The 23480-nt window shown below is 32.6% G+C and overlaps 1 protein-coding gene across 8 annotated transcripts in view; it reads right to left on the minus strand.

Moving 5' to 3' along the window:
- The window catches only part of Lrrc7 (leucine rich repeat containing 7), a 509113-nt gene that overhangs the window by 238790 nt on the left and 246843 nt on the right, over positions 1-23480 (minus strand). For all 8 annotated transcript variants that reach the window (XM_074079777.1, XM_074079774.1, XM_074079778.1 and 5 more), the window contains 3 exons: positions 22276-22354; positions 10158-10247; positions 7110-7166 (listed from right to left, as the gene is read on the minus strand). In XM_074079777.1, coding sequence (XP_073935878.1) covers positions 7110-7166; positions 10158-10247; positions 22276-22354 — 226 coding nt within the window. The remainder of the gene's footprint in view (positions 1-7109; positions 7167-10157; positions 10248-22275; positions 22355-23480) is intronic.

Raw genomic sequence — 23480 nt, forward strand, 5'->3', positions numbered from 1 at the left:
ATAAAATGTATCTGCTAAAATTCATCCTCCTGCTACCACCTGCATTTAAGCAAAGAAGGGCCCTGGTGCAAATCAATTCAGCAAACCCTGTTGAGTGTCCACTGTTGTTGCCACTGTGCCACTGAGTAAGTTGCAATTGAGAATGGACAGGACACTGTTCAATGTTTGCTGATATGACAGATGAATTCAGGAGTTGGAACATTAGGTAATACACTCAAGATGACAAAAAATCCTCATAATTTTATGCTTATACAATTTCTGAATAAAACTATAATCACATCAAAATTCCTGTGGAAAACTGAAAAAACTTTAGCAGAATTTCTAAGCTACCACCCTAAATGCAGAATCTCTGGTTAATTTCATAACAAAAGTAGTGGGAAAGTGGAAGGATAATCTGGAATTTTTTCAACCAAAAAGGAAAAAGTACTAAGAAAGATAGATGCTTACAGATATGAAGCTGCATGTATATTATATATAGCATCCCACCCTGTGACTGGCAAAAAATGCTGGGAGATAATGAATCCAAAAATACTGACTCTAATCCAAGAAGGATCTTGACATGTTTGTCTTTTGAAAGCTGTGAGCAGTTATTGTGAGCTTTCGAGTTGACATGTGTCATGGTATGTTTTAGTACGAAAACTGGCAATCATGTAGTGGCAGAAATTAGAGAGAGGCAGAATTGTTGGAAGCAAAGGCCAAGTATTTTTAGAAGCTCAAGTAGGATGATAAGGGCTCAGAAGTGACTTAAGTTGATGGCCAGTGATTAGGGGGTAATGGATAAAGAGAAGGAGATGGTATCTCTAATATCTCAGTTGGGGTGGATGGCTCTGTCACTAGGAAGTATATAGGAAGAAGCCTCAAATTTTTGGGGGGAGGGGGGAGTTTGTTTTTGCTGTGGGGTGGTGAGTAATGTGATTTTGGTTTTGCTATGTGAATATTTCATTTATGTCTGGCTAGTGGTATATAGAGTTGGAATTCAGGTTGAACATAAATGTTGGCAGTTCATCAGCACAGAAGAAGCAATATCTGAGACTACAGAAATAGATCTGTTAACTAGGTTCTTTGTGCATTTTCCTGGTCCAAGACACTGAGACTATAGTCAATATTGGTGTGATGTTTCAGAACACATCTTTGTAAAGATTTTACATTTATATAGAGATCATAAAGGAGAGAGCAATCATCCACATTAAATTGTCTGAATTTGAAAATCTCTGGTGAGTGAATTTATAAAAGTAAGACACAAATGTTGGTTATGTGGCTTCCAAATTCTTATTGAGTATTTTTGTTAATTTTATCATGACCTTTATTATCTAGGGTCAATATTTACCTAAAGAAACTACCAACTTTAAAATAAAAAGAAATCAATATTTAGGATTTAAATACTAGATACTTAATTAAACTTTAAAATACTTTATTGAAGAGTAGAGACACAAATAAATATCTATATAAAAGTAATACTACTGCAAAAATAAGAAAGTGGTCAGTTGCAGCTACTTAGGAGGCATAGGTTGGAGTACTTCAGTCTGAGGCCTGCCTGAACATAAAGCAAGGGACTCTATCTAAAAAATTACAAGAAAGAGAGCCGGGGGTATGAATTAAGTGGAAGAGGATTTGCCTAGTAGGTACAAGTTTCTAAATTCAGACCCCAGGATAGCTAAAAAAAAAAAGGTATAGATTTTTATTATAAAGAAAAAACTAAAAAATAATACCATTCCCTCTATGGTAAAGAGATATTTAAGAAATGCAATGAAAAAAATATGTAACTCATGCTATTCTTTTAGCACATTAAATGTTGTTAGTGCCATCACACACTACTATTTTTTGTGGCAGTACTGGGGTTTGAACTCAAGGCCTCGTGCTTGCTAGCAGGCATACCACTTGAGTTACGTCCCCAGGCCTAACTACTTTTGTTTAAGATTTTCCTGGCTCTAAATGATAATAAGTACTATTTTCATCAACTAATATGTAAAGTATATTTTCTAGCTTAAAAGAAATAATAACATGTATCACTTTTAACAGTAAGATCATTGATTTCAGAGAAGTCAAATAACCCATAAACAAGCCACAAGGACCTTAACACAAATCCAGGTTTGCTGATGGTAAAACATATACCCACTCAAGTACATTATGGCTCTTCAAAGATGAAAAAAAAAAAAAAAACAACAAAAACCAAGAGAAACAGGCTAATTGTTCTGGGAGAGACTCCACCTTGAGATCTTATGAAACTGAAGCAATAGCACTTTCAACTTCTCTAGTATACCAGGTGGTAATTTTCATCTTTTGTAATTATGATCAACAGGGGTCAGAGTACCTAGTGATTAGAGTATTATTCTGAAAAGAGCAATTTATATTTCATGGACACCATAATATTTTCAGTCCTAATTTTATGATGAAAGTATAAGGTCAAAAAGAGATTGAATCAGTTCATTTATGACTGATCACAATCTTTCCTTTTGAGAATCTATGGAAAGTACATGTTTGATGCTTTTGAAGAGATTCTAATAGTTGCCTTGCTATAATGCATTATAATTTACATAATAATTCTAAATGTAGAATGGCATAATATTGTTTATTACATTTGAAGTGAAAATAAAGCAAAAAGTAAGGAGATGCAAACAAAATACTTGATTCTAAGCACAATTCTCTAAAACCAGAGGACACTAATATGGTTACCCTTGGTTATCTGGCTTGTCGTGCTGTCAGTTTTGATAAAGATAATCCAGAACAGGATAGTACCATAGTTTCAGCAAAAACACTATACCTTGTAAATTGATATAAATGGGTAAAAGCATAAGGCATATGATCATAAAAACACAAATACCCAATCATGTGTTACAGTTACAAAATAGAGTTACAAAATCAGAGTTAATAGCAACATCAAAAGTCATTGCATAAGCTATGCCTGACAACAGAGTTGCTACAACAGCACTAAGGAACCTATTAATGTATTTCATTGAAATAACGAGTAAATTACCATAATGACAAATCACATAAGTGCATTGATAGGAGATTGACAGGAGAAGAGAAATGACTTAGTCACAACTGTCCAGTTCAGAATACATATTAATTTATGAACTTTTCTTCATTATGTTGATAATGGTAACTAAGTAATTAAATAGGTAATGAAGCAAGGAAAATTAAAGGAAAGAAAACATAGCAAGTAAAAGTATTTTCTCAAATACTACAGTGTGTACTTCCTCCAAACACAGTCCCCTACACATCCCAAATACAGCCATCCAAATTAGGAAATTAACGAGGACACATTGTTGCCATCAAATCCTCAGACCCCACTGAAGTTTTGCCAGTTGTTGCAATAACAACCCTTATAGCAAAAGAAATCATGTAGAAATCATTTAGTTATAAAGTCTCTTGAGTCTGGAACAGTCCCTGAAGCTTTGCTGGACTTTTATGATGCAATGTTTCTCATTTATAGTGTTTCAGTATAGCTCTGCTTTTAACTTAACATCTGTAATTCAAAGTGAATTTTTTGCTTAGAGTATGTTCACTTAAGGCATAAGGTATCAGTGCCTTCTGTAAGTATATGTACATTGTGTATGGGTTGCTAGATAGTCACACAGAGGGAAATCTGCAGTTTCTGCGTCTTGTTTTCAGTGGGAAAATCACTTAATAAAAGCAGTGATGCCTAAGGAATGCAATCATATAAAAATAGACACATCATTTACTAGCATATCTAGCATAAACTGTTTACGGGTTTCAAATTATCATTCATGCTTATATTTGGGAAATTCTTCCTTTAAATTATTCCTTACTAGGCTGGTGGAGTGGCTCAAGTGGTAAGAGTGCCTACCTAGCAAAGGTGAAGCCCTGGGTTCGAACCCCATTGCCACTAAAAATAAATAAATAATAAAATAAATGTAGTCTAAATTATTCCTTACTAATTTTTGTTAAGGAAAGTTCAAAACTTTATAGATGATAATAAAGTGTAATCCTATTAACAATCCAAAAGAAAATTTCTTCAATAAAATGTTCTCTTCTTGAGTGAATATACTAGAAACAGTTACATGGTTAAACTTATCCATTGAATAAATGTGACCCCTCAAAATGGGAAAGGCTTAAAATGGAAACAAGTTTGTTCAGAGGAATGTAACATAGCTGAAGAGTTCTGGATAAGAAGAAATGTGCCAAGTTAAAAGTTCCTTATGGAGTTGATTTGTAAGCCCACCTTCTGCATTTGGTATGCAGTCAAAACTGAATTTCCAGACCAATCATCTGAGCACCAAACACAGTATGGTAGGAACCTCAACAACCCTTTTATCCAGGTATTCACATTCATGTCATTCTCTACACTTGGCCAGACTTGATCTCTGGAACGAAAAGAATTTGGCAGAAGTGCTGGTATGTCAATTATAGAAAAGCCAAGGCTTTGTCTTGGGCTCTCTCTCTCTCTCTCTCTTTTTTTCTGTCTCTGTCTCCTTTCTCACACTTGCCAAATACCACTTGAGTAAGATTAGAAGCAAATTCCCTAGTGCAATGAAGCTTTTACCCGACTGCAGCTCAGTGAACAGCTTGACCATGACCTTGTGAAATACCCTGAAACAGAACCATCCAGAATATAGCCTCTCCTGGACTCTTGTACTTCAGACACTTTTTAAAAAGAAACAAATGAAGGAAGGAAGGATAAGCAAACAATAAACAAATGAATAAAACAAAACAAGCAAACAAAGGCTGGGTTTTCCCTTGATAGCTAACATTCATTTAAACTTTTACTACCATCCCACATCTTCTGTTTCCCTCAAAAAAAAAAGAAGATAATTATTTTTGCTTTGAGAAAAATTATACCATAAAATTTGTTTTTCTTTTGGATTATCTCATTATTTTTAGATGTTCAATATCCTCTATTATCACACTTAATCAAGACCTGTTCAATGATTTTTAAAAAAATGTATACTTGAAAAATTTTATCACTCCTTAATGTGCCAAGAGGAGTGATCATAAAGGAACACTGTAAAAAAATTATAACACTAACTTATTTTCAACCGAAAAGTTGATCCTAGAGTCTTCTTACATCCAAATGTATCAGTTTACTAAAAGACATATATTTTAATGTATGTGATATCATAATTCTTACACAGTTTTATATTTTGCACAGATTTCCAGGCATATAGACTTTAAGACAAAAGATGAAGAGAAGACAGAAAATGCTAAAAACCCACTAAAGACTTGGCATCTTGTTTATATCCCTGAGGAAAGTTGTCTGTTCTCAGAGTAGTTACTATAAACTAAAATTGTTTTTTTTTCTAAAACTACATTTTTACTTTTATTTTCATTGGAAGTACAAAATAAAGTAGAAAGTCTCATATGCCTCTAAGTTACAGGTATATATTGGTGATGAAAAGGTATAATATGTAGTGAAAATACAGTTTACTCATCACAGAACTTCTTTCGGTTATTCTCATTCCTAGTCATCAAAACTAAAATAAAGCTCTCCATATATTTCATGTCTGTATTTGGCTCTTCAGATTTTTGTTGATAAGGTATAAAATGAACATATTAGATTGCAAATAACTCTGGAAACGTATCTTAAAGTGTAAAAGCAGTAATAGCAATGCAAGTTATATATGCATATTGATCTACCAAACAGATCCAGGTACTGATGTTTCCACTTTAAATGTGGCAAATAAAAGCCTTAGTGATGGAAGCATTGGCACTGGCTTGCTAGCAGCAACAGCAGGAGATTAGTAGTTGGACTAGCAACACTCCCACACATTTCCACCTCTGCTTAGGCTTCTAGTCAGAAAAAGGTGCTCAAAGAAAGGCACTGCTCAAAAGTGCAGGACCGTGAGATCTGGAGCCATTTCCTTCTGTTCATGTGGTCTCCTAAACTGCCGCTTACAGATGAATGCACAGATGCATCCGTTGTGGATTTAAATGGATTCTGTATCATTCTTGAAAATCATCAAAATTATGTCACTATATTTGAAGACAGCATAAAGAAACTCCCTAAACACCATTTGAAAGGGGAGGGAAGAGGGAGAGGGGAATGGGAATATAACAGAGGAGATAAGTTGTCCAGTGTACACTGTACACAGGTATGGAGTTACCACAGTGAATTTCCCTCATACTATGAATGTATGGTAAGTCAAAAATAAAATAAATTAAAAATTATGTCACTATATTGCAATGACCAATTTTCATATGTCATATGTATATATAAATTGAATTTGAAGGTATTTTATTGGCATGTTGGTTTAAAGACAATGAAATTCAGTCTAGTTTCCTTAGGGAAATGAATTAAAAGGTTAAAAATAGGATCAATTTTTTCAGCAGAAGAATAGTTGTGAGTCCTGTTGAAACATTTGAAAAATTAATCACTATACTGAGTATTTTTTTGTAATACTGAAGGAAAGTATAATAGCAAGATAGCATATACTTTAATCATGACACATATGAGTCGTACTGATTTACTTGAGTATAAAACATAAATAATTTTTAACTTTCAAAATAATTATTTCTGTACAAGACAAAATTCTATTGTTAGACATGAACAAAGGAAAAGCAAGGTGAAACAAAACATTTTATTAAGTTAAACATTGTATAAAATTTGGAAATTAGTTTTCCCTTAAATTGTCTTTAGTATTTACATAGACCAAGTTTTAAATAGACTAGTAAAATCACAATGGCTTGCAAGAACATATAACTTTTTATTTTTTGCTAAATCGCTTTAAGATTCCTTGAAAATTTTTAATTTTTTTCTTAAAAATTCCTGACATTCTTGATTTAAAGAAAAACCTCACAACCCATAAATTAAGTTGCAGAATTAAACATCCTTTTAGATTGAACCTTGTGAATTTTCAGTTATAAAAATGACAGCTTCATAAGCCTTATCATAATAGTTCCTTAGCAAGTAACTTCAGCCATGAGAAGAACCTTAAATGGACTCTTCCTATCCTGACTTAGACAGTTTTATGAGACAGGATACATTCTCATTAAATATGAATTCCACATAGTATTCTGTACACTTGACCTTAAAAAGAATTTGTAGAATAATGCAGTCAAAATGGCAAACCAGCCAAAACAAAAATTAAGTAGCCATTTTTCTACTAGTGAAAAATTACAACTCAAAATTTAGTAAATACACAATCACTTACTTTGGTAGAGTTTTCAAGTGATTTTCTCTTAATTCCAAGATCCTCAATTTGACAAGTCTATAGAAAAGAATTATTAAAAATAACTTATTATTTCTGTGTAAGAATTTGCATATAACAAAGTGAATTTTTGTTATCATTATTCAAGTAACTATGCTCAAATATTTTTAATGTGACTACAAATTTTAATTAAATATGCAAATTGATGAGCACAAGTTTGGATTAACACTGGGTAATGACATGCCACATATCTAAAAATAGATATTTCAAAGAAATCTTTAAAGCCTTGTCTTCTGAATTTCTAATGTTTGATACAAATACATTCACTGCCATATTTAATTTCATGTATTCAACAGATCATTAAATATGTACTAAATATCAGGTGCTGTGCTCACTGGAATATAACAAAACTTTTCTTAAAGAGACTATAATTGGATTTGAAAAGCAAATAATATAGTACAGAGATTAAAAAAAAAACCTGGGCTTGGTCATAAGACAGACCTAAATGAAGGCTAGCCTCTGTTATATTTTTTCTCTTGCAAACTAATTAATCTTTTCTAAGTTTAGTTTCTTCATCTATAAATTCATCAGGTTGAAAATGTTCAATGATATAATACAAATAAAGTATAATTCCTAGTATACCAGAAATTTTAATAAGTACTATCTACTACTAATTTCACTAATTATACAGTGGGAAAAGTGCTACAGCATATCATGTTTTATTGATTCTAAGGTACATATTTTAGCATTTCTGAAAGAGAAATCATTTGAAAACCTATGATATCATCTGTAAAGTGCTGGGGTTGGGAAAAATTACTTAAAGTAATGGTTTTTGTTGCTGGGTGACATTTGTGATTCAGGAATGCATCTTGCAATATCTTGTTAAGGTTTATAGTCTGCCACATACTATTGTTATTCACATCTATACTTGGCTTTAAATTATACTCAGATGTAGCTACTGTAAGAGAAATTAATTGAATTCTCTGAATTTTTAATGTTTTTGGAATAATTCACTATTTGAATGATTTTTGTCTATAACCTCCCTATATTTATTGTGCTTTTAGGTATTCACGTGGTCTCTTTCATTTACCTTTTTGTTTTGCCGCCTATCAAATTTCCAATTTAATTTCAGTCTTATAACTCAATCTGTATGAAATAAAGTGACTCAGTTCTTCACAGTATGGTATGTCACTAATAAAGGAGGTTTCTTAAACATTTATATCCTCAAATCTCAATAACAGTACCGAAATGAGGAGACTTTGAGACTGATTTAGGCTTTTAGAAGATCAGAATCTCAGGTTTTAAAAGGGATCTTAATCATTCTTTTGATAAATTACCCAGCTAAAGGTTAAAAAACTTTTTAGATTACAATAATAAAATAAAGAATATGTTGGCAGGCAATTTACAAACAACTCAATCTTTAATTTCAGGTAGTTTTGGTATTAGTATTATGTTTGCTGTATGCTCATCCTCACTTTAAGACTATTTGAAGAGAACTAACAAAAATTCATGACAGAAAGTGTCCTAGAGTGATCATTTTGTGATTTGATAATTCAAAATCATACCGTGGTCAGTGTGAGAGCAATTTTACTTTATATGAACAGATCGTAAGGTCTCAATTCATTTGGAATCCAGGCAAAGTTTCTTTTAAAAATCTGTAACATTTAGAAACTGTCCAAGTATATAGTGTTTATGGATATTGTGATATATTGATCCACAAAAGTAAGAAAGTCTGGGAAACGTCAATGCACTTTCAGTATGAAAATGGAGATCGCTCCATTTTCAGTGACTTTTATTACTCTGCGGAGCTCTTTTGAGTGTTATCTACTGGCTTCTGTCAACAGACAGGTGTTGGTTGAATCATGCCCAATTTATTATTTGAAAAAATGATAACTTAGATAATGCAGTTGACATTGGAATTAAAAATTTTTCTTAGCTTTTAAAATGTACCTTTTACACAAAACATAAGCTCCTTGCTCACCAACTGGAAAAATTGAAATAAAATATGAATGAAAATGCAAGTTGCCTATAATTTTACTTTAAAGTAGTCAGTCTTTAATCTCATGCATATTTGTATTGGAAACATAGCTTATGTATTTTGTTATAATGTACTCCTAGACTTACCATAGGATTTAGTTTATTTCAGTTCTAAAACAAGATTATTAGTTGCTACACAGTATTAACATACGGATGAACTACAATATATCTAACCAATCTTTTAAAGAGATGTATAATTCCAATTTTTTTCATTTTGGCAATAATGATAAATAATGATAAAACCTAGTCGATATCTAATGATAGTAAGAGACATTTCTAGAAATGACTTATAAAGGCAATAGCTGTAAATATTTTCAAAGCTTTTAGAGCACATATGATTATCGCTGACCTCATACTCTATAAACAGATTTTGAAGTGTGTGGAACACAGTAAAGTCCCTTTTATCATTTTAATTTGTATTACATTTATTGTTTGTGAAGGTAAACCTTTTTGTGTGTTCACTGGCTGTTGCTTGTTTTATTATAAATTTGCTTGTGCATGTCACTCACCCATTTTCCCGAAGATCCACATCTTCATTCTCCTTTTTAAGAATTATTCATATATTAAGAGTACAAATTATTTGATTTTCAGATATTATAAAAGTATTTCCTGCTTTATTGTTTTATATTAAATTTTTTGCTTTCTTAATTATTTTATTTTAAATGTATTTAGGTGGTCAAATCTATCCACTTATATTTTCCTTTGCAACTGTATCTATGAAGTTATTTTGCTACCCAAGAGCCATAAATATTCATCTGTACTTTTTCCAGATCATTTTTGGATTTTTAAAAATATTTAACTCTAATTCATCTAGAGTTTATTGGTTATTAATGCTATGTGAAGACCTAATTTTACTAAGGTAAAATTATACCTTAGTATATAGAAAGTTTCATTAATTAACCATCTTATTTGTTGTATACTAATGAGGCCTAACTTTAATAACAACTGTCACTTTTGAAACCTCATTTACTGAGGTTAAAATCAGGTTGCATAATTTATATTTCTTATTCTTACCTTCCAAAATTAGCTGGGAGAAATTCAAGAAAGGCGTCATTCAGGTAGAGCTGGGTCAGGTTGAGAAGCTGGGTGAAGCCATCAGGGAGTCTAAAAAAGGAGTTAAGGTTTTAGTCACTGCATCAATGTTTTTATAGGAACAGAACAAAAAACATATATCTGAGAAGAAAAAATAGAAGTGCAAAACATTTTCCAACTCTCCTTTGGTATCATAGCAATAGAAAAATTTATTAAGTGTGTTGTTACTGCTTGAAAATTTGCCTGTTAATAAAATAAATGGTATTGCCTCATCTCCATGCTGCTGTCCTACACTGAGATTTATGTCACTGCCAAAGTCAGTGTCAGGGTCTCTTCCTGCTGGCCGAATCTTATGCATACCAGTCAAGATATTTTTAGTGGAAATCTCAAGTTGCATAGCATGTTTGTAATTTTAAGCTTAACTATTCTTTTCCAATAGAATATCCACATATATAGCCAGGCAAGAAAATATATTATATGATTTCAGTTAGTGATTAATATTTGTCTCCAATTTGTTACCATGATGACAAATGTTGCCTTGGTAAGAAAAAGGAAGGAATATATTGACATCCTTACTGATAATATCTTTAATGCAGTCTCGACATGTTTTATATTATCATTCAAATTAGTCTAATTCATGTTTATTTAAAAAGGGCAAGAAATTGGAAAGACAAAATGAAACATAAAAGTTTATAAGAAGCATTAAAAATTAAGAAAATATCCTTTGGAGAATTTTAGAAATTAGGTAAATTGCTTACATGAAATATTAAATATTTTCCTGAACTGAACAGAGCCTTTTCAAAGGAAGAAATCCAAATGACTAAAAAAACACATGAAAAAGTGCTCACCATCCCCAGCCATACAGGAAATGCAAATCAAAACTACATTAATATTCCACCTCACTCCTGTTAGAATAGCTACCATAAACACAAACAACAAATGTTGGCGAGGATGCAGGGAAAAAGGAACCCTCACACACTGCTGGTGGAACTGTAAGCTAGTGCACCACTATGGAAAATAGTATGGAGGTTCCTCAAAAAACTAAAAATAGACCTGCCATAGGATCTACCAATAGCACTCCTAGGGATATGTCAAAGGATTGTGTCAGTTTACAACAAAAGTACCCATGTTTATTGCAGCACTATTAACAATAGCTAAGCTGTGGAAACAGCTAAATACCTCACTACTGATGAGTGGATTAAGAAAATGTGGTATTTATGTACAATGGAATTTTACTCAGCCACAAAGAAGAATGAAATTTTCATTAGCAAGTAAATGGATGGAACTGGAGAACATCATCCTAAGTGAAGTCAGCCAGGCTCAGAAGGCCAAAAACTGCATGTTCTCTCTCATTTGTGGAATGTAGACCTAACACAAATGTAGCAATATTATGAAAAACTCGTCACACGAAGGGGAGGTCATGAATGAGATGGGGAGGGAAACTAAGAACTTGAGTAGGGTTGATACACTCACTCTAAAAGAATGAATATAGAAATCCTAAACTGACTGAAACTACCATAAGAAAGGGACTAAAGTAGAGTGAAGAAAATTAGAGGAGATAAACCAATTGGGGATATAATACATACATACATGGAAATATCACAAGGAAACTCCCTGTGTAGCTACCTTTATCTCAAGCTAAAATGTCATATTTTTCATTTTATCTTTCCTCTTTTTTCTCCTACAGAATCGGAGATCAGGAGGGCAGAACAGGTCTTGCCCAGGGGGGAGGGATGGCACCACTGGGAAGGGGAGGTGTTGGGGAAAGTGGGTAGGCAGTGAGTACAGTACAATAAAATGTGTACACATGTATGTAAATGCAAATAATTTCAACATACCTGTTGAAATTACTCCAGGAATCAGGGCAGGGGAGGATGAGGGAGAATTGTTTGAGGAGGTGAATTCATGTATGATATATTTGATACATTATAAGAACCTGTGTAAATGCCACAATGTACCCCTACCCATCACAACAATAAAGGAGAAAAAAAGAAATACTAAATATTTTTCACTAAAAATGATTCAATGCAACGATTCTCCTGGAGACTTTTTCTTGGAAACATACTAAATTTTTTCCTATATGTAAATTTCTACTTAAACATTTTAATTCCTTTATCTACAGTGCAGTCCAGGCTACATTCTTTTATGAAATACTCCTAAGTAGCCTTCAAATTTGCCTTCTCTTTAAATTACAACTTATCTCCTTCCTTGCATTTACTGCCAAAATTATTTAAAGAGCTGCCTATGGTGATTGTTTTTTATCAGTTATTGAGCCATTGTTTTGGGACATCTATTACAACTCTGTCACTGGAACTGCACTCCTCAAAGCTTCTAGCGACCTCTGAAGTCCAAATTTCATTAGCTCCATATAATTTTCTATTCCACACTGCCTGGCAACAGTGCTGTCCGACCATTTTCTCCTTCGCTTCCAGTACAACAGTTTTCTTTTCCTACCCTGGGACCTTGTATCTGAGTTTCATTCTGTGTTTCTCTTCTTTTGCCCCATCTTTGTTATGAAAAGTTTTCTACACATCAAATAATATATGTGTACACCCAATAGAACAAAGAAATAGGATCAGTGCCTTTGAAACACTCTGGTGCCCCTCTTGTCTTTGCCTCACCCATTCCTAACTGCTGTTAATTACTTACTTTCTTAAGGCTTTTACAATGTAAAATGTTTAACTCCCCAAAAGAAAACATGTTGTATAGTTTTGCATAGCTTCAAATATTATATAAATCACATCATGCTGTGTTCATTTTCCCGAGACTTTTAAAAATGAGCATTATATTTTTTCAAATTTATTCATTTTGAAAGACGTGGTAGGCGTAGTAGCATGTCATGCCATTGTGTAGCATGTCATGCCATTGTGTAGCATGTCATGCCATTGTGTAGCATGATCATATGACACCACAAGTTATTCTCTAATCTCTTTTTACCAAATGTTACATGTGTTCCTAGATTTTTGTTTTGCTATAACAAACATGACTTCTGTGAATACTTTTGATCATATATTCTGGTGTACCTTTATAAGAGATTATTTAAGTTCTATCCCCAAAGTGAAATTACTAGGTCATAGGAAATGGAAGTTTGAAAAGTATTAGATAATGCCAAATTGTATTCAAAGTAGTTCTATCCATTTATAACCAAGCTATTATGTAAAAGAACTTTTCTTTCCCATGGCTTTCTTAATCCTTGTTTTTTTTTTCACTTTCCTCAATTTGGTAAATGTAAAATAATAATACATTTTACACTTTAGTAATATAATAATAGCTATTTCCTTGATTAGTAATGGACATTTTTCTTCACAAATTTTACTAGCAGTTAGTTGTTTCCTCTTCTGTGAAATCATGTTTGTTTATTCTAGTAGGAAACCTGTGCCTCACCCATATCTTCAGCCTTTATCACTGGAACAACTGCTGACCACGAGCTCCTTGTTTGGAGACTTTCTTAAGCTGCAGGAGCTTTGCTCTGTTCATGCATACAGTGGGCCACAATTTCAGTGAATCAATATCCCTCAGGAGAAGTCCTTATCTTTTGCCCAGCAGGAATATAATGACCTTCGCTCCCTCACCCACTGTGTCTGAGATCTCTGTGGTAAGATCTATACTGTTGCCAGCACTGTCCTGAAAGCTCAAGTCCAGTAGCCTATACTAGTAAACAGGTTGATGACATACTCTCAACAAGCATTTCCTGAGCATGCTGTCTATGTTGCCTTCTAAATATCTGCTTCTGGAGAATCCAAACTAAACATGATAACCAGTTCTATACTAACTTGTAGCAGTTCATTACACATTGTCAGGACACTAATCTTATATTGGTGTTTTTGCTGCAAATATGTTATTCCAGTTTGTGTTTTGGAGTTAGATTGAATGTGGCTTCACAAAACATGTTTCCATAAGTCTGTTTGTAAGGGAGGTGAGATTCTTGAAAGTAGAAAAGAAAAGAGACAAGAGGCAGGGGAGGAGTAAAGATTTTCATGATGTAGAGGTAAGAAGGTACTTGATATAGGTGAATTACAATGAAAATACTTTGTATATCAGATTATTGGGAATTAAGGATGGAGAGTATCATCAGTAGGGGAGAGGACTTAAAAGCCTTGAATGCTTGATTCAAAGGCTTAACATGATCTCATAGGAATAAAAAAAATCTATTATAAGTAATGATTTTTTTCTGATTTCCTTAGCTTTAATGCTTTGGGTCCCATATCTTGATAGTTTGGTAGATTTTTATGATCATGGCAGGTATGTTAAACAGATTTCAACTGAAATTTAATTACTATCTTATGTATCATATATGTATATATGTGTAAAAGACAGCTAATTTTAACTTTAAACTTGTCACTTTACTTTAACCTTGCAACTACTGGCGAGGTATGGTGGTGCACAACTGCACCTAGCACTGGGGAGGCTAAGGCAAGAAGATTAAGAGTTCAAGGCCAGCCTGGGATACACAGTGAGAACCTTCTGAAAGAGAGAGAGAGAGTCAGAATTAAGACTCTCTCTAGTTATAGGGATAGTTTGAAGTATCCAACTTTCCACATTCCACTAGGCTCCATATGTATGCACTAAATGGTATTATACTATTTTTTGATCAATGATCTATTTCTTAATTACTCCTTCTCTAGTAACTTACTCCAGGGAAAAATTTGGCTTATTGAAAAGAATAATTTTAGACAAAAAATTAGCCACACATTGCTGATTAAAATTGCAAAATTAGACTACCAGAAAGAAACTATATGAAAAATCAGACACAAAGTAAAATAATTTTTTCAACCCAGTTATAAGCATGTATGCTGATAATTTATTTTAAACTTTCCTTGTTGAAAACTGTAGAGCTAAAGGCATATTTATATAGCGTGTCTTATTTAATAGCATGTATATCTTATTTCAATAAACAAGAGTTTATTAAATGGTCACTCTGCACGAGATTCAAAAGTAACGTCTCCCTCATTTTCCTTATAGGATTCTGTTCATAGAGTCAGTAGAAGGCTTATACCAATTATGCTTTGCATTATTATCAAGAATTTTCTATTCCTAGGAAAAACAAATTAGAAATTATTTAAAGATAAAAATTCTCCTAAACTATCTAGTACTGTGCATTAAAAATAATAGGTGATAAAATAGATTAGATATCTGAAAAAACATGTATAGTCAATAAATCTACTCAAGAAGACAGTGAACTTTCTGGTAGAATACTGTAGTTTCTAATAAGGACAAAGTTCCCCTTTCCCAATATCACCATTTTCAGAGGAATACATGAGGAACTATGAAGAAGATATTTCTTAGACAGAGAGATACACTTGATAAAGAAGACTTTCATGGATTCTTTTTATCTTCCTACAAGCTACTCAATGAAACCCAATAATTTACACAAAGAGCTATCAATGCTGCAATGGTTTTACTATCATAAAATAACCTGATGGTTTCCACATTTGTGTGACTTATTTAAAAATTCTAAGACTATGTTTTATAAATTGACAAGTAATTCTTTTATGTAAACACTTTCTTTTTATTAATTCCTTAAATTAAAAGTGACATACTAACTACAACAAAGGAAGGGTGATAATAGAAATAGACACCCATATGGCTTAGCAGCTGAGTATATGGCCATTGATGTCCAAAGACTTGGGCTTAATTACAGCTCTTCTAGTTATTTTCCATGTGACCTTTGCAAATTACTTAACTTTGTAGTACTTTATTTCATTGTTTGCAAATGGTAATATTAATATCCAATTCTGAGATTTGTAACAATGATTGACTACTTGACCCATTGCATGAATCATGAAAGAGCAATTATACTACTTTTCTTTAGTGCTATTTTTATTCTGCTCTTTCCACATTAACTAGAATATTGTTTCAAAATACATTTATAATTGCTAATTTTCATTACTGGAATAGGCATGTTAAGGTTGGCTCCAGAACCGTTGTTTCAACATTTTCATTTTCTTATTGCATTTACTTTAGAAGTTAAATCAAACATTTCAGGCATCTGCAGAACAGTTAAGCCATATGAAATTAAAAGTTTTATGCATTGTGATTAAAGGACAATGTAAAACTTTCTGTTCTAACTAGAAAGGCATTTTACATCTAAATATTTTCATTTACACAGTTTAAAATTGTGAAATTAATATAACAATATTAGAGAACATGTGAAGCACAAATAGGAAAGTATTAGTCATAATTGCATTTTAACACAACCATGATTATCATCCATGTATTTCTTTCTAATTTCCTATTGTTTTAGCATGACTGCAAACTTTCATCATTATTTTTCCCTTTGCTTTATAATTATATTTCAATTTTGATGTATAAATAGTAGCTAATCTATAACTCACATTAGGACACTTTTGAGAGTTAAAAAGGGAGCTAGTATTAAATACACAGAATCAAGAAACGTATATGGGGTTGATTTGGGCAAATAGAGGCATATGGTGATCCTACATACAACCTTCATATCTGCCTAGTAGATGTATTATAATTTATTAGCTAATTTCTATATTGCTGAACATTATACATTTCAAAATACATTTTTTAATTCATTAAAATATCTATTTCTTCAGAAACAGTAAAATATAATGAAAAACCCAGGAATTTAAATACTAGCTTCATGCATGTCTACCTGTAAAAAGGTTATAATATTTAGTACATAATGTAGTTGCTATGAAGGTGAAAATAAAATAATGTATCTAGAAGCCTGAGACATGGTAGGTTCTTAGCATTTCTGGTCTTTGCTTTTCTTTTTGAGAAGTTATTTTCAGTTTTATTGTGATAACATTTACCAATGACCTGGTTAAGGTGTTCAAGTTATACTACAAAATTTACATAGGAAAGTAAAATAAGAGAAATACCCAAACCTATAAGTTTTATCTCCCAATGTTTCCATGACTTAATACTTCACAAACTTCTTAAGGCAATAAAAATAATAGAAAAGCCATACAGAAAAATCAATAGAACCAAATGTAGTTTCATGAAAAGATCAATAAAACTTATATAACTTTAATCAGAATGCTCAAACAAAAATTGAAACGACACAATACCACGAATGAAAGTGAGAGTAGATATACAGAAATAGCTAGATATATAGAAATATAGATATTAAAGGATCATTAAAGAAATTTTATGAAAAATGACATGCCAACAAATTTTAAAACTTATATGAAATATACAAATTCCTACAAAATGCAAACTACTGAAGATTACTTAAGAAGAAATAAGTAATTGGTATACCCAACAGCTATTAAGGAAGTTCAATTTGTAATAAAAATCTTTTCCATAGTGAAAACTCCAAGCCTAAATGGTTGCAATGACAAATTCTACCAATATTTAATGAAGAAAAAAAGCCAAATTCTCTATAAGTTCTACATAAAATAGAAGTGAACATTTCTCAATTCATTTTACAAAACCATTTTTACCTTGATACCAAAACTAGGTAAAAAATTTTTTTAAGAAAAAAGACTTCAGAAGAATATGCCTCATGAACATAGATAGAAAAACTGTTAATGGATTTTTAGCAAATTAGAATAATCAATACATAAAAATATTAATATTTCATGACCAAGCATAATTCATCCCTGGATGCAATGTTTGATTGACATAAAAAAAATCAGTCAACGTAAGTCACCAGATGGAGAAACAAAAGAAGAAAAATCACATGATCATGTCAATAGATATTTTAAAAATAACAGAAGAATCAATATTCATCTACAATAAGCAGTCTTAGCAAATCAGATATCAAAGGTGTGGCAAACATACATTGTAAGGTGACTCCCATGATCCTGGCCTCCTGATGTTGACTCTTTTGTTTAATCTCCTTTGAGTGTTACCAGGACCTACCTATAATGAGTTGCTAACCAATAGAATGTGGCAGCTATGGTGAGATGTCACTTCTATAACTATTACATGACTCCATCTTATAGGAACCTCACTCTCACTCAGGTTCTGTCCTTGAAGGAGCAAGCTGTACATTGTGAGTTGTGAAATGCTTAGGGAAAGGATTACACTGCAGGGAGCTGTAAATAGCCTTCAGGTCCCAGGAGTATCATTTAGCTGACAGCCAGCAGACCTCTAGGAATCTCAGCTGTGAAACCAGGCAACAAACTCTGCCAACTAACTAAGTGCATTTTGAAGTGGATTCTTCTCCAGTTGAGTTTCCTGATGGGAATACAGATCCACTCAAACTTTGATTATAGCCTCCTGAAACTCTGAAGCAGGGAACCACACCATCCCTGCCCAGATTCCTGAACTACAGAAATTGAAAGATAAAAAATGATAAATACTTGTTTTAACCTGCTAAATTGGTGGTAATTTGCTACATGACATTAGAGAACTAACACAAACTTTTGTGCTTTGAGTGGTGATTCCAATGTAATAAATTTACAAAAAAAATGCGTAGTGGTTTGGAACCAAGTGGTGGCTTACAGTATGGTGAATGTAAAAAAAAAAAAAAAGAAAGAGAAAGACTACATTTTCTTGAAAAGATTACTAGTAGAAATCTAAACTGGTGGTGAAGGCTTGAAAGGAAGTGAGTGACAGGTTATGGGGAAATTTCTCAACCTGACAAAGGGCGTTTATGAAAAAAGTAACAATAACACATCATGGTGAAAGATTATCTATCTCAGATTGAAAATAAGACAACAATATCTGTTTTTACTTCTTGTATTCAATGTGCAAAATAGGTCTTAGACATGACAATAAGGAAAGAAAAATAAATAAATGGCATATAGATAAAAAATACTGAATAAGATCTTACAGATAACATGATTGTCTATGTTGTGATTTGGCTTTGGAGTGCCCCTGGCAAAAGGCTCATGTGGTGAAGGCTTAGTCCCTAGCTGGTGGGTCCATTCATTGAAATGTGAGTGAATCTAAGGACTCTGACATAATCAATGAATTAATCCACTAATGGATTAGTAATTTATTGTCATTATTGGGAGGTGGTGAAAACTAGAAGGAGGAAGATCGCTAGTGGTGTGCCTCTGAAGAGTATATCTTGCCCCTGAGCATTTCTTCTTTGTCTTCTTCCTGGTCACTATGAGTTGAGCTCCAGTCCTACCTGCCATGATGTTCTGTCTCACCACAGGCCCAGTCATAGGGTAACCATGGATTAAAACGTCTGAAGCCATAAACCAAAATAAATCCTTGTATTTGAACTCAGAGCCTGGTGCTTACTAGGTAAATTCTCTCACATTTTAACCATGCGTCCTATCCTGCTTTTTTTTTGTTTTAGGTTATCTTTAAGATAAGGTCTCACTTTTATCCTGGGTCCAGTCTGGGATTGTGATCTTCCTAACTATGCCTCCCATGTAGCTGGGATTATAATGTGTGCCACAATCTTATCTTATTTATTGAGATAGGATCTTACTAACTTTTTGCCTGGCTGGCCTCAAATCGTGATCTTCCTGATCTCTGCTTCCTGAAAAACTGGAATTATAGCATGTGCCACCATGAGTGGTCCCTCAAATCAACTGTAAATAAAGCATAGACTTCAAAGTAAAATCTACATTACAAAAAATTTCAGAGGAGCACATAAGGGGAAATCATGACTATAGGCTCATCAATGATCTCTTAGATAAGAAATCATAAATATTAAATAGAACTTCATCAAAATGAAATACTTCCATTTGAAGGGCACTATTTACAATATGAAGAGATAAGCCATACAACTGGATCAAATTTTTGCTAACAAACTGTGTGAAAGGACTTGTACCCAAAATAATTCTTACAATTCAGTAATAAAAAGGCAAATAAAAATTGAATCATTACCAAAGAAGCAACACATTTTATAAAGAAGTATATGGAAAGATACTAATTAGATATTAAAAATATAAATTAAAAGTACAGTGAAATAACCACATTGGCTAGACTGGTTAAAATAATAATAATAATAATTATAATAACCCCTGATATTACCAAATGATGATTAAGATGAAATGCTACTATCTTGCTTATGGAAATGCACAACTGAATAGCTATTTTGGAAAACAATTTGGAAGTTTATTTCAAGGTTAAGCAGTCAGGTGCCATTCTACCTGGAAAACTACTCCCAGGTGTTTAGGCAATAAAAATGACACGTGCTTACATAAACACCAATGCATAATTTATGCCAGCAGTATTCATAGTAGCCCCAAACTGGATACAACCTGAGTGTCTATCAACTGACTGATATACAAACCATGTTATAGCCACACAACTGCATGCTAGCAATAAATGGGAAGGAAGCACTGATTACTGAAACAAAATGAATGAACCTTAGAATCACTACATTAAGTAAAAGGAGTTCAACACAAAAGTGTGATGACATTTACATGACATCTTGGAAAAGGCAAAATATTGGATGAGTAATCAGGGAAGTGGGTGATTGGGCTAGGGGAACTTTTGGGGATGTTGAAAATAATCTGACTTGATTATGGTGATGGCTAAATGACTATATATTTATCAAAGTTCATAGAGGCATACTCTTTAAATGAGTGAATTTTACTTTCATATTTTTGAAAACCTAACTTTGAAAAGTAATATACAAATTAAATTTACTTTTCTATTGCATAATATTTTATAAAATTCCAAACTGCTTAATGTTTACAGTTTCAAGTACTTTTTGGTGAAATAGATAATATTTTTCATCTTTTTAAGAGTTAAATATTTGAAAGGAATTCAGAGACATAGTCAAGAAATCTATAGATTTTATACTCCTAAATATGTAATTCACGGTCTGGCTTCTACTCTTAAAGTCCTACCATGATTTCTAAATAAGATGAGCAATTTACAGAAAAATTCCAGTTGATTATTTACTCTGGTTAGTGTGAGTGACTCAAGCCAAGGATATGTCTGTATTCCTGGTGTGAGTGGTTAGTAACATCTACTTCATTGAAATATTGAGAAAATTGCATTTGGTTTAAGAGTTTTTGGAGAAGAGTTTCAGTGTTTTGATTTTTTTCCTTCCATATTGTACTTTGAGGTAGAATAATTGTAACTTTCAAATGCATTTTATTGATTGATGCTTCTTACTTTCTACCTAAGTTATCAAATTGTTTCACAAACCACTCACTGTAAAGACCTCCTTCTATTCTTGTATCTCAATCTTTTGCATACTGTGTTATAAAACTCCCATCAATCCCTTCAACTTCACTGAGAAAAACTTCTGTGTGCCTTCTAAAAGCATTCCATTCACTGAATGCCTTTTCAATGGACTTTACCCAGTCTCCTCAACTGCTTATGGACAAAGAAAGATTGAATAATTGTGTTCAAATCCTACTGTCAGAGTTGCATAATTCACAGCTACCTTTACTCTGAAAACTCATTATCTGCATCCCAACACCATGGATTTGTTTCAGTCTCTTCCAAATACATTACTACAACTGTCAGTAGCCTTTCTAGATTTAATTTCCACTTCCATTTGACTTTAAGAGTCAAATTCATGACTCATCCTATCCATTCACTTCATGATTTCTTGACCCACTTACTTCCACAGACTGCTGTCCCTTCATCCTACATCCAATTCACCAACATGCCCTCATGCTGAATCTCCTTTTCCCAGGGAATTTCTTAACTAACAGATCTTGAACCACAAATATCCCTTTTCTGATACTAGCCTCTTTATCATTTATATCTTTTGTTCTGTTATCCTCACAGGATATCTCTTTGCCTTTCATGTTATCTCTTGTATACAAGTACTTCCTATTTCTGGTCAGACCTAATTTCTCTGAATTACACAAACAGCTATTTTAATGAACTTATGAATACTTTAAAATCTTATACTCTCTTAAACCTTCAAGTCCTCAATGCTACTTTCTCATCATGACCATAACTAGTAACTGTTTTCTTAGCTTTGACTCTCATTCTGGAATGATGCCTAAGAGCTATGCAAAAATGATGACAGGGTTTGCGTCAAAGTAGAGCTATCTTGGGCCAATATTGCACTCCTTCTTGGTAATGCTTTTAATTGTCTTTGGCGAAACTATTCTGATTTGGTTATTTCTTTTCCATCATTCTAGTAAATATTACATCAGTGTAACATTAAAATTCAGTTATTGTGTAAATTCCATCTAAGTACATTATCCAATGGAAGTATAAATATAAATAAAATTTAATCATTTATACTCACTTAGAAATGGGATTGACACTGGCTTCAATAATTGTTAAACACTTACAGCACTTTATGTTTTCTGGAAATTCTTGTACACCTAAAAGGTAGAAAAATAGTAAAAAAAGTACATGAAAATGTTCTGGGAAACACTATCTAAATTATATTCTAATAGTAAAAATAAACAATTAAAACTATGATTCAATATGTAGTTTAAATACCACTTAGGATACACATTTAAGTATGAGTGATAACAAATATATTACTGTTATATAATAAATACATACTTTTTCTAGTTAAAGTTGAATGTTAAATAATAGTTTATGCTCATAATAGTAGGAAATTGGGTATAAATTTCAGGACACTTGCATTTAGAATAAGATAGATCTTGGTTCTTCACTCACTAAGAAAATAAAAAATAAAAATAAGTTATTTAGTTATAATGCCAATACTCAGGGAGGAGAGAATCAGCAGAGGTAAAGAAAATGGAAGACAAAAATCCTTTGTTTCAGGAATCATTTTATAAGACTGGGAAGAATGGACGTATACATGTGAAAAATACCTAAGGACACAATATAAAACTGATAGATATTCCAAAGCTAATGTAGGCATCTACTCTGCCTATTTAAATATAATGTATATAATTATATGCTATTATATTACTGTGTAATAATTATAATGTAATTATGTAATAATTACATCAGTGCACATACACTCTTAAAATACACTTTTCATGTGTTTATACATGATGTGTGTTAAAACCATGTGTGTATCCAGGAATAAACTTAACAAAGGATGTAAATGACTTCTACAAGGATAACTACGAATCACTGAAGAAAGAGATTGAGGAAGACTATAGAAGATGGAAAGATCTCCCGTGCTCATGGATGGGCAGGATCAACATAGTAAAAATGGCTATACTCCCAAAAGAAACCTACATGTTCAATTCAATTTGAGTCCTTTTCCAAAAATTCAGTGTTATCAGCCTCTTGACTACCACACATTACCTACAGTAGTAGTTCTCAAAACATCCAATAGAATGTGATGAGGTAAGCAGTCTACATGTTCAACACAATTCCCATCAAAATCCTAATGACATTCATCACAGAGATTGAAAAATCTACCTTAAAGTTCATTTGGAAACACAAAAGAGCTTGAATAGCCAAGGCAATACTCAGCAAAAAGAGCAATGCTGGACATATCACAATACTTGACTTCAAACTACA

This window comes from Castor canadensis, chromosome 7 (assembly GCF_047511655.1).
Source record: "Castor canadensis chromosome 7, mCasCan1.hap1v2, whole genome shotgun sequence".
Classification (NCBI taxonomy): Eukaryota; Metazoa; Chordata; class Mammalia; order Rodentia; family Castoridae; genus Castor; species Castor canadensis.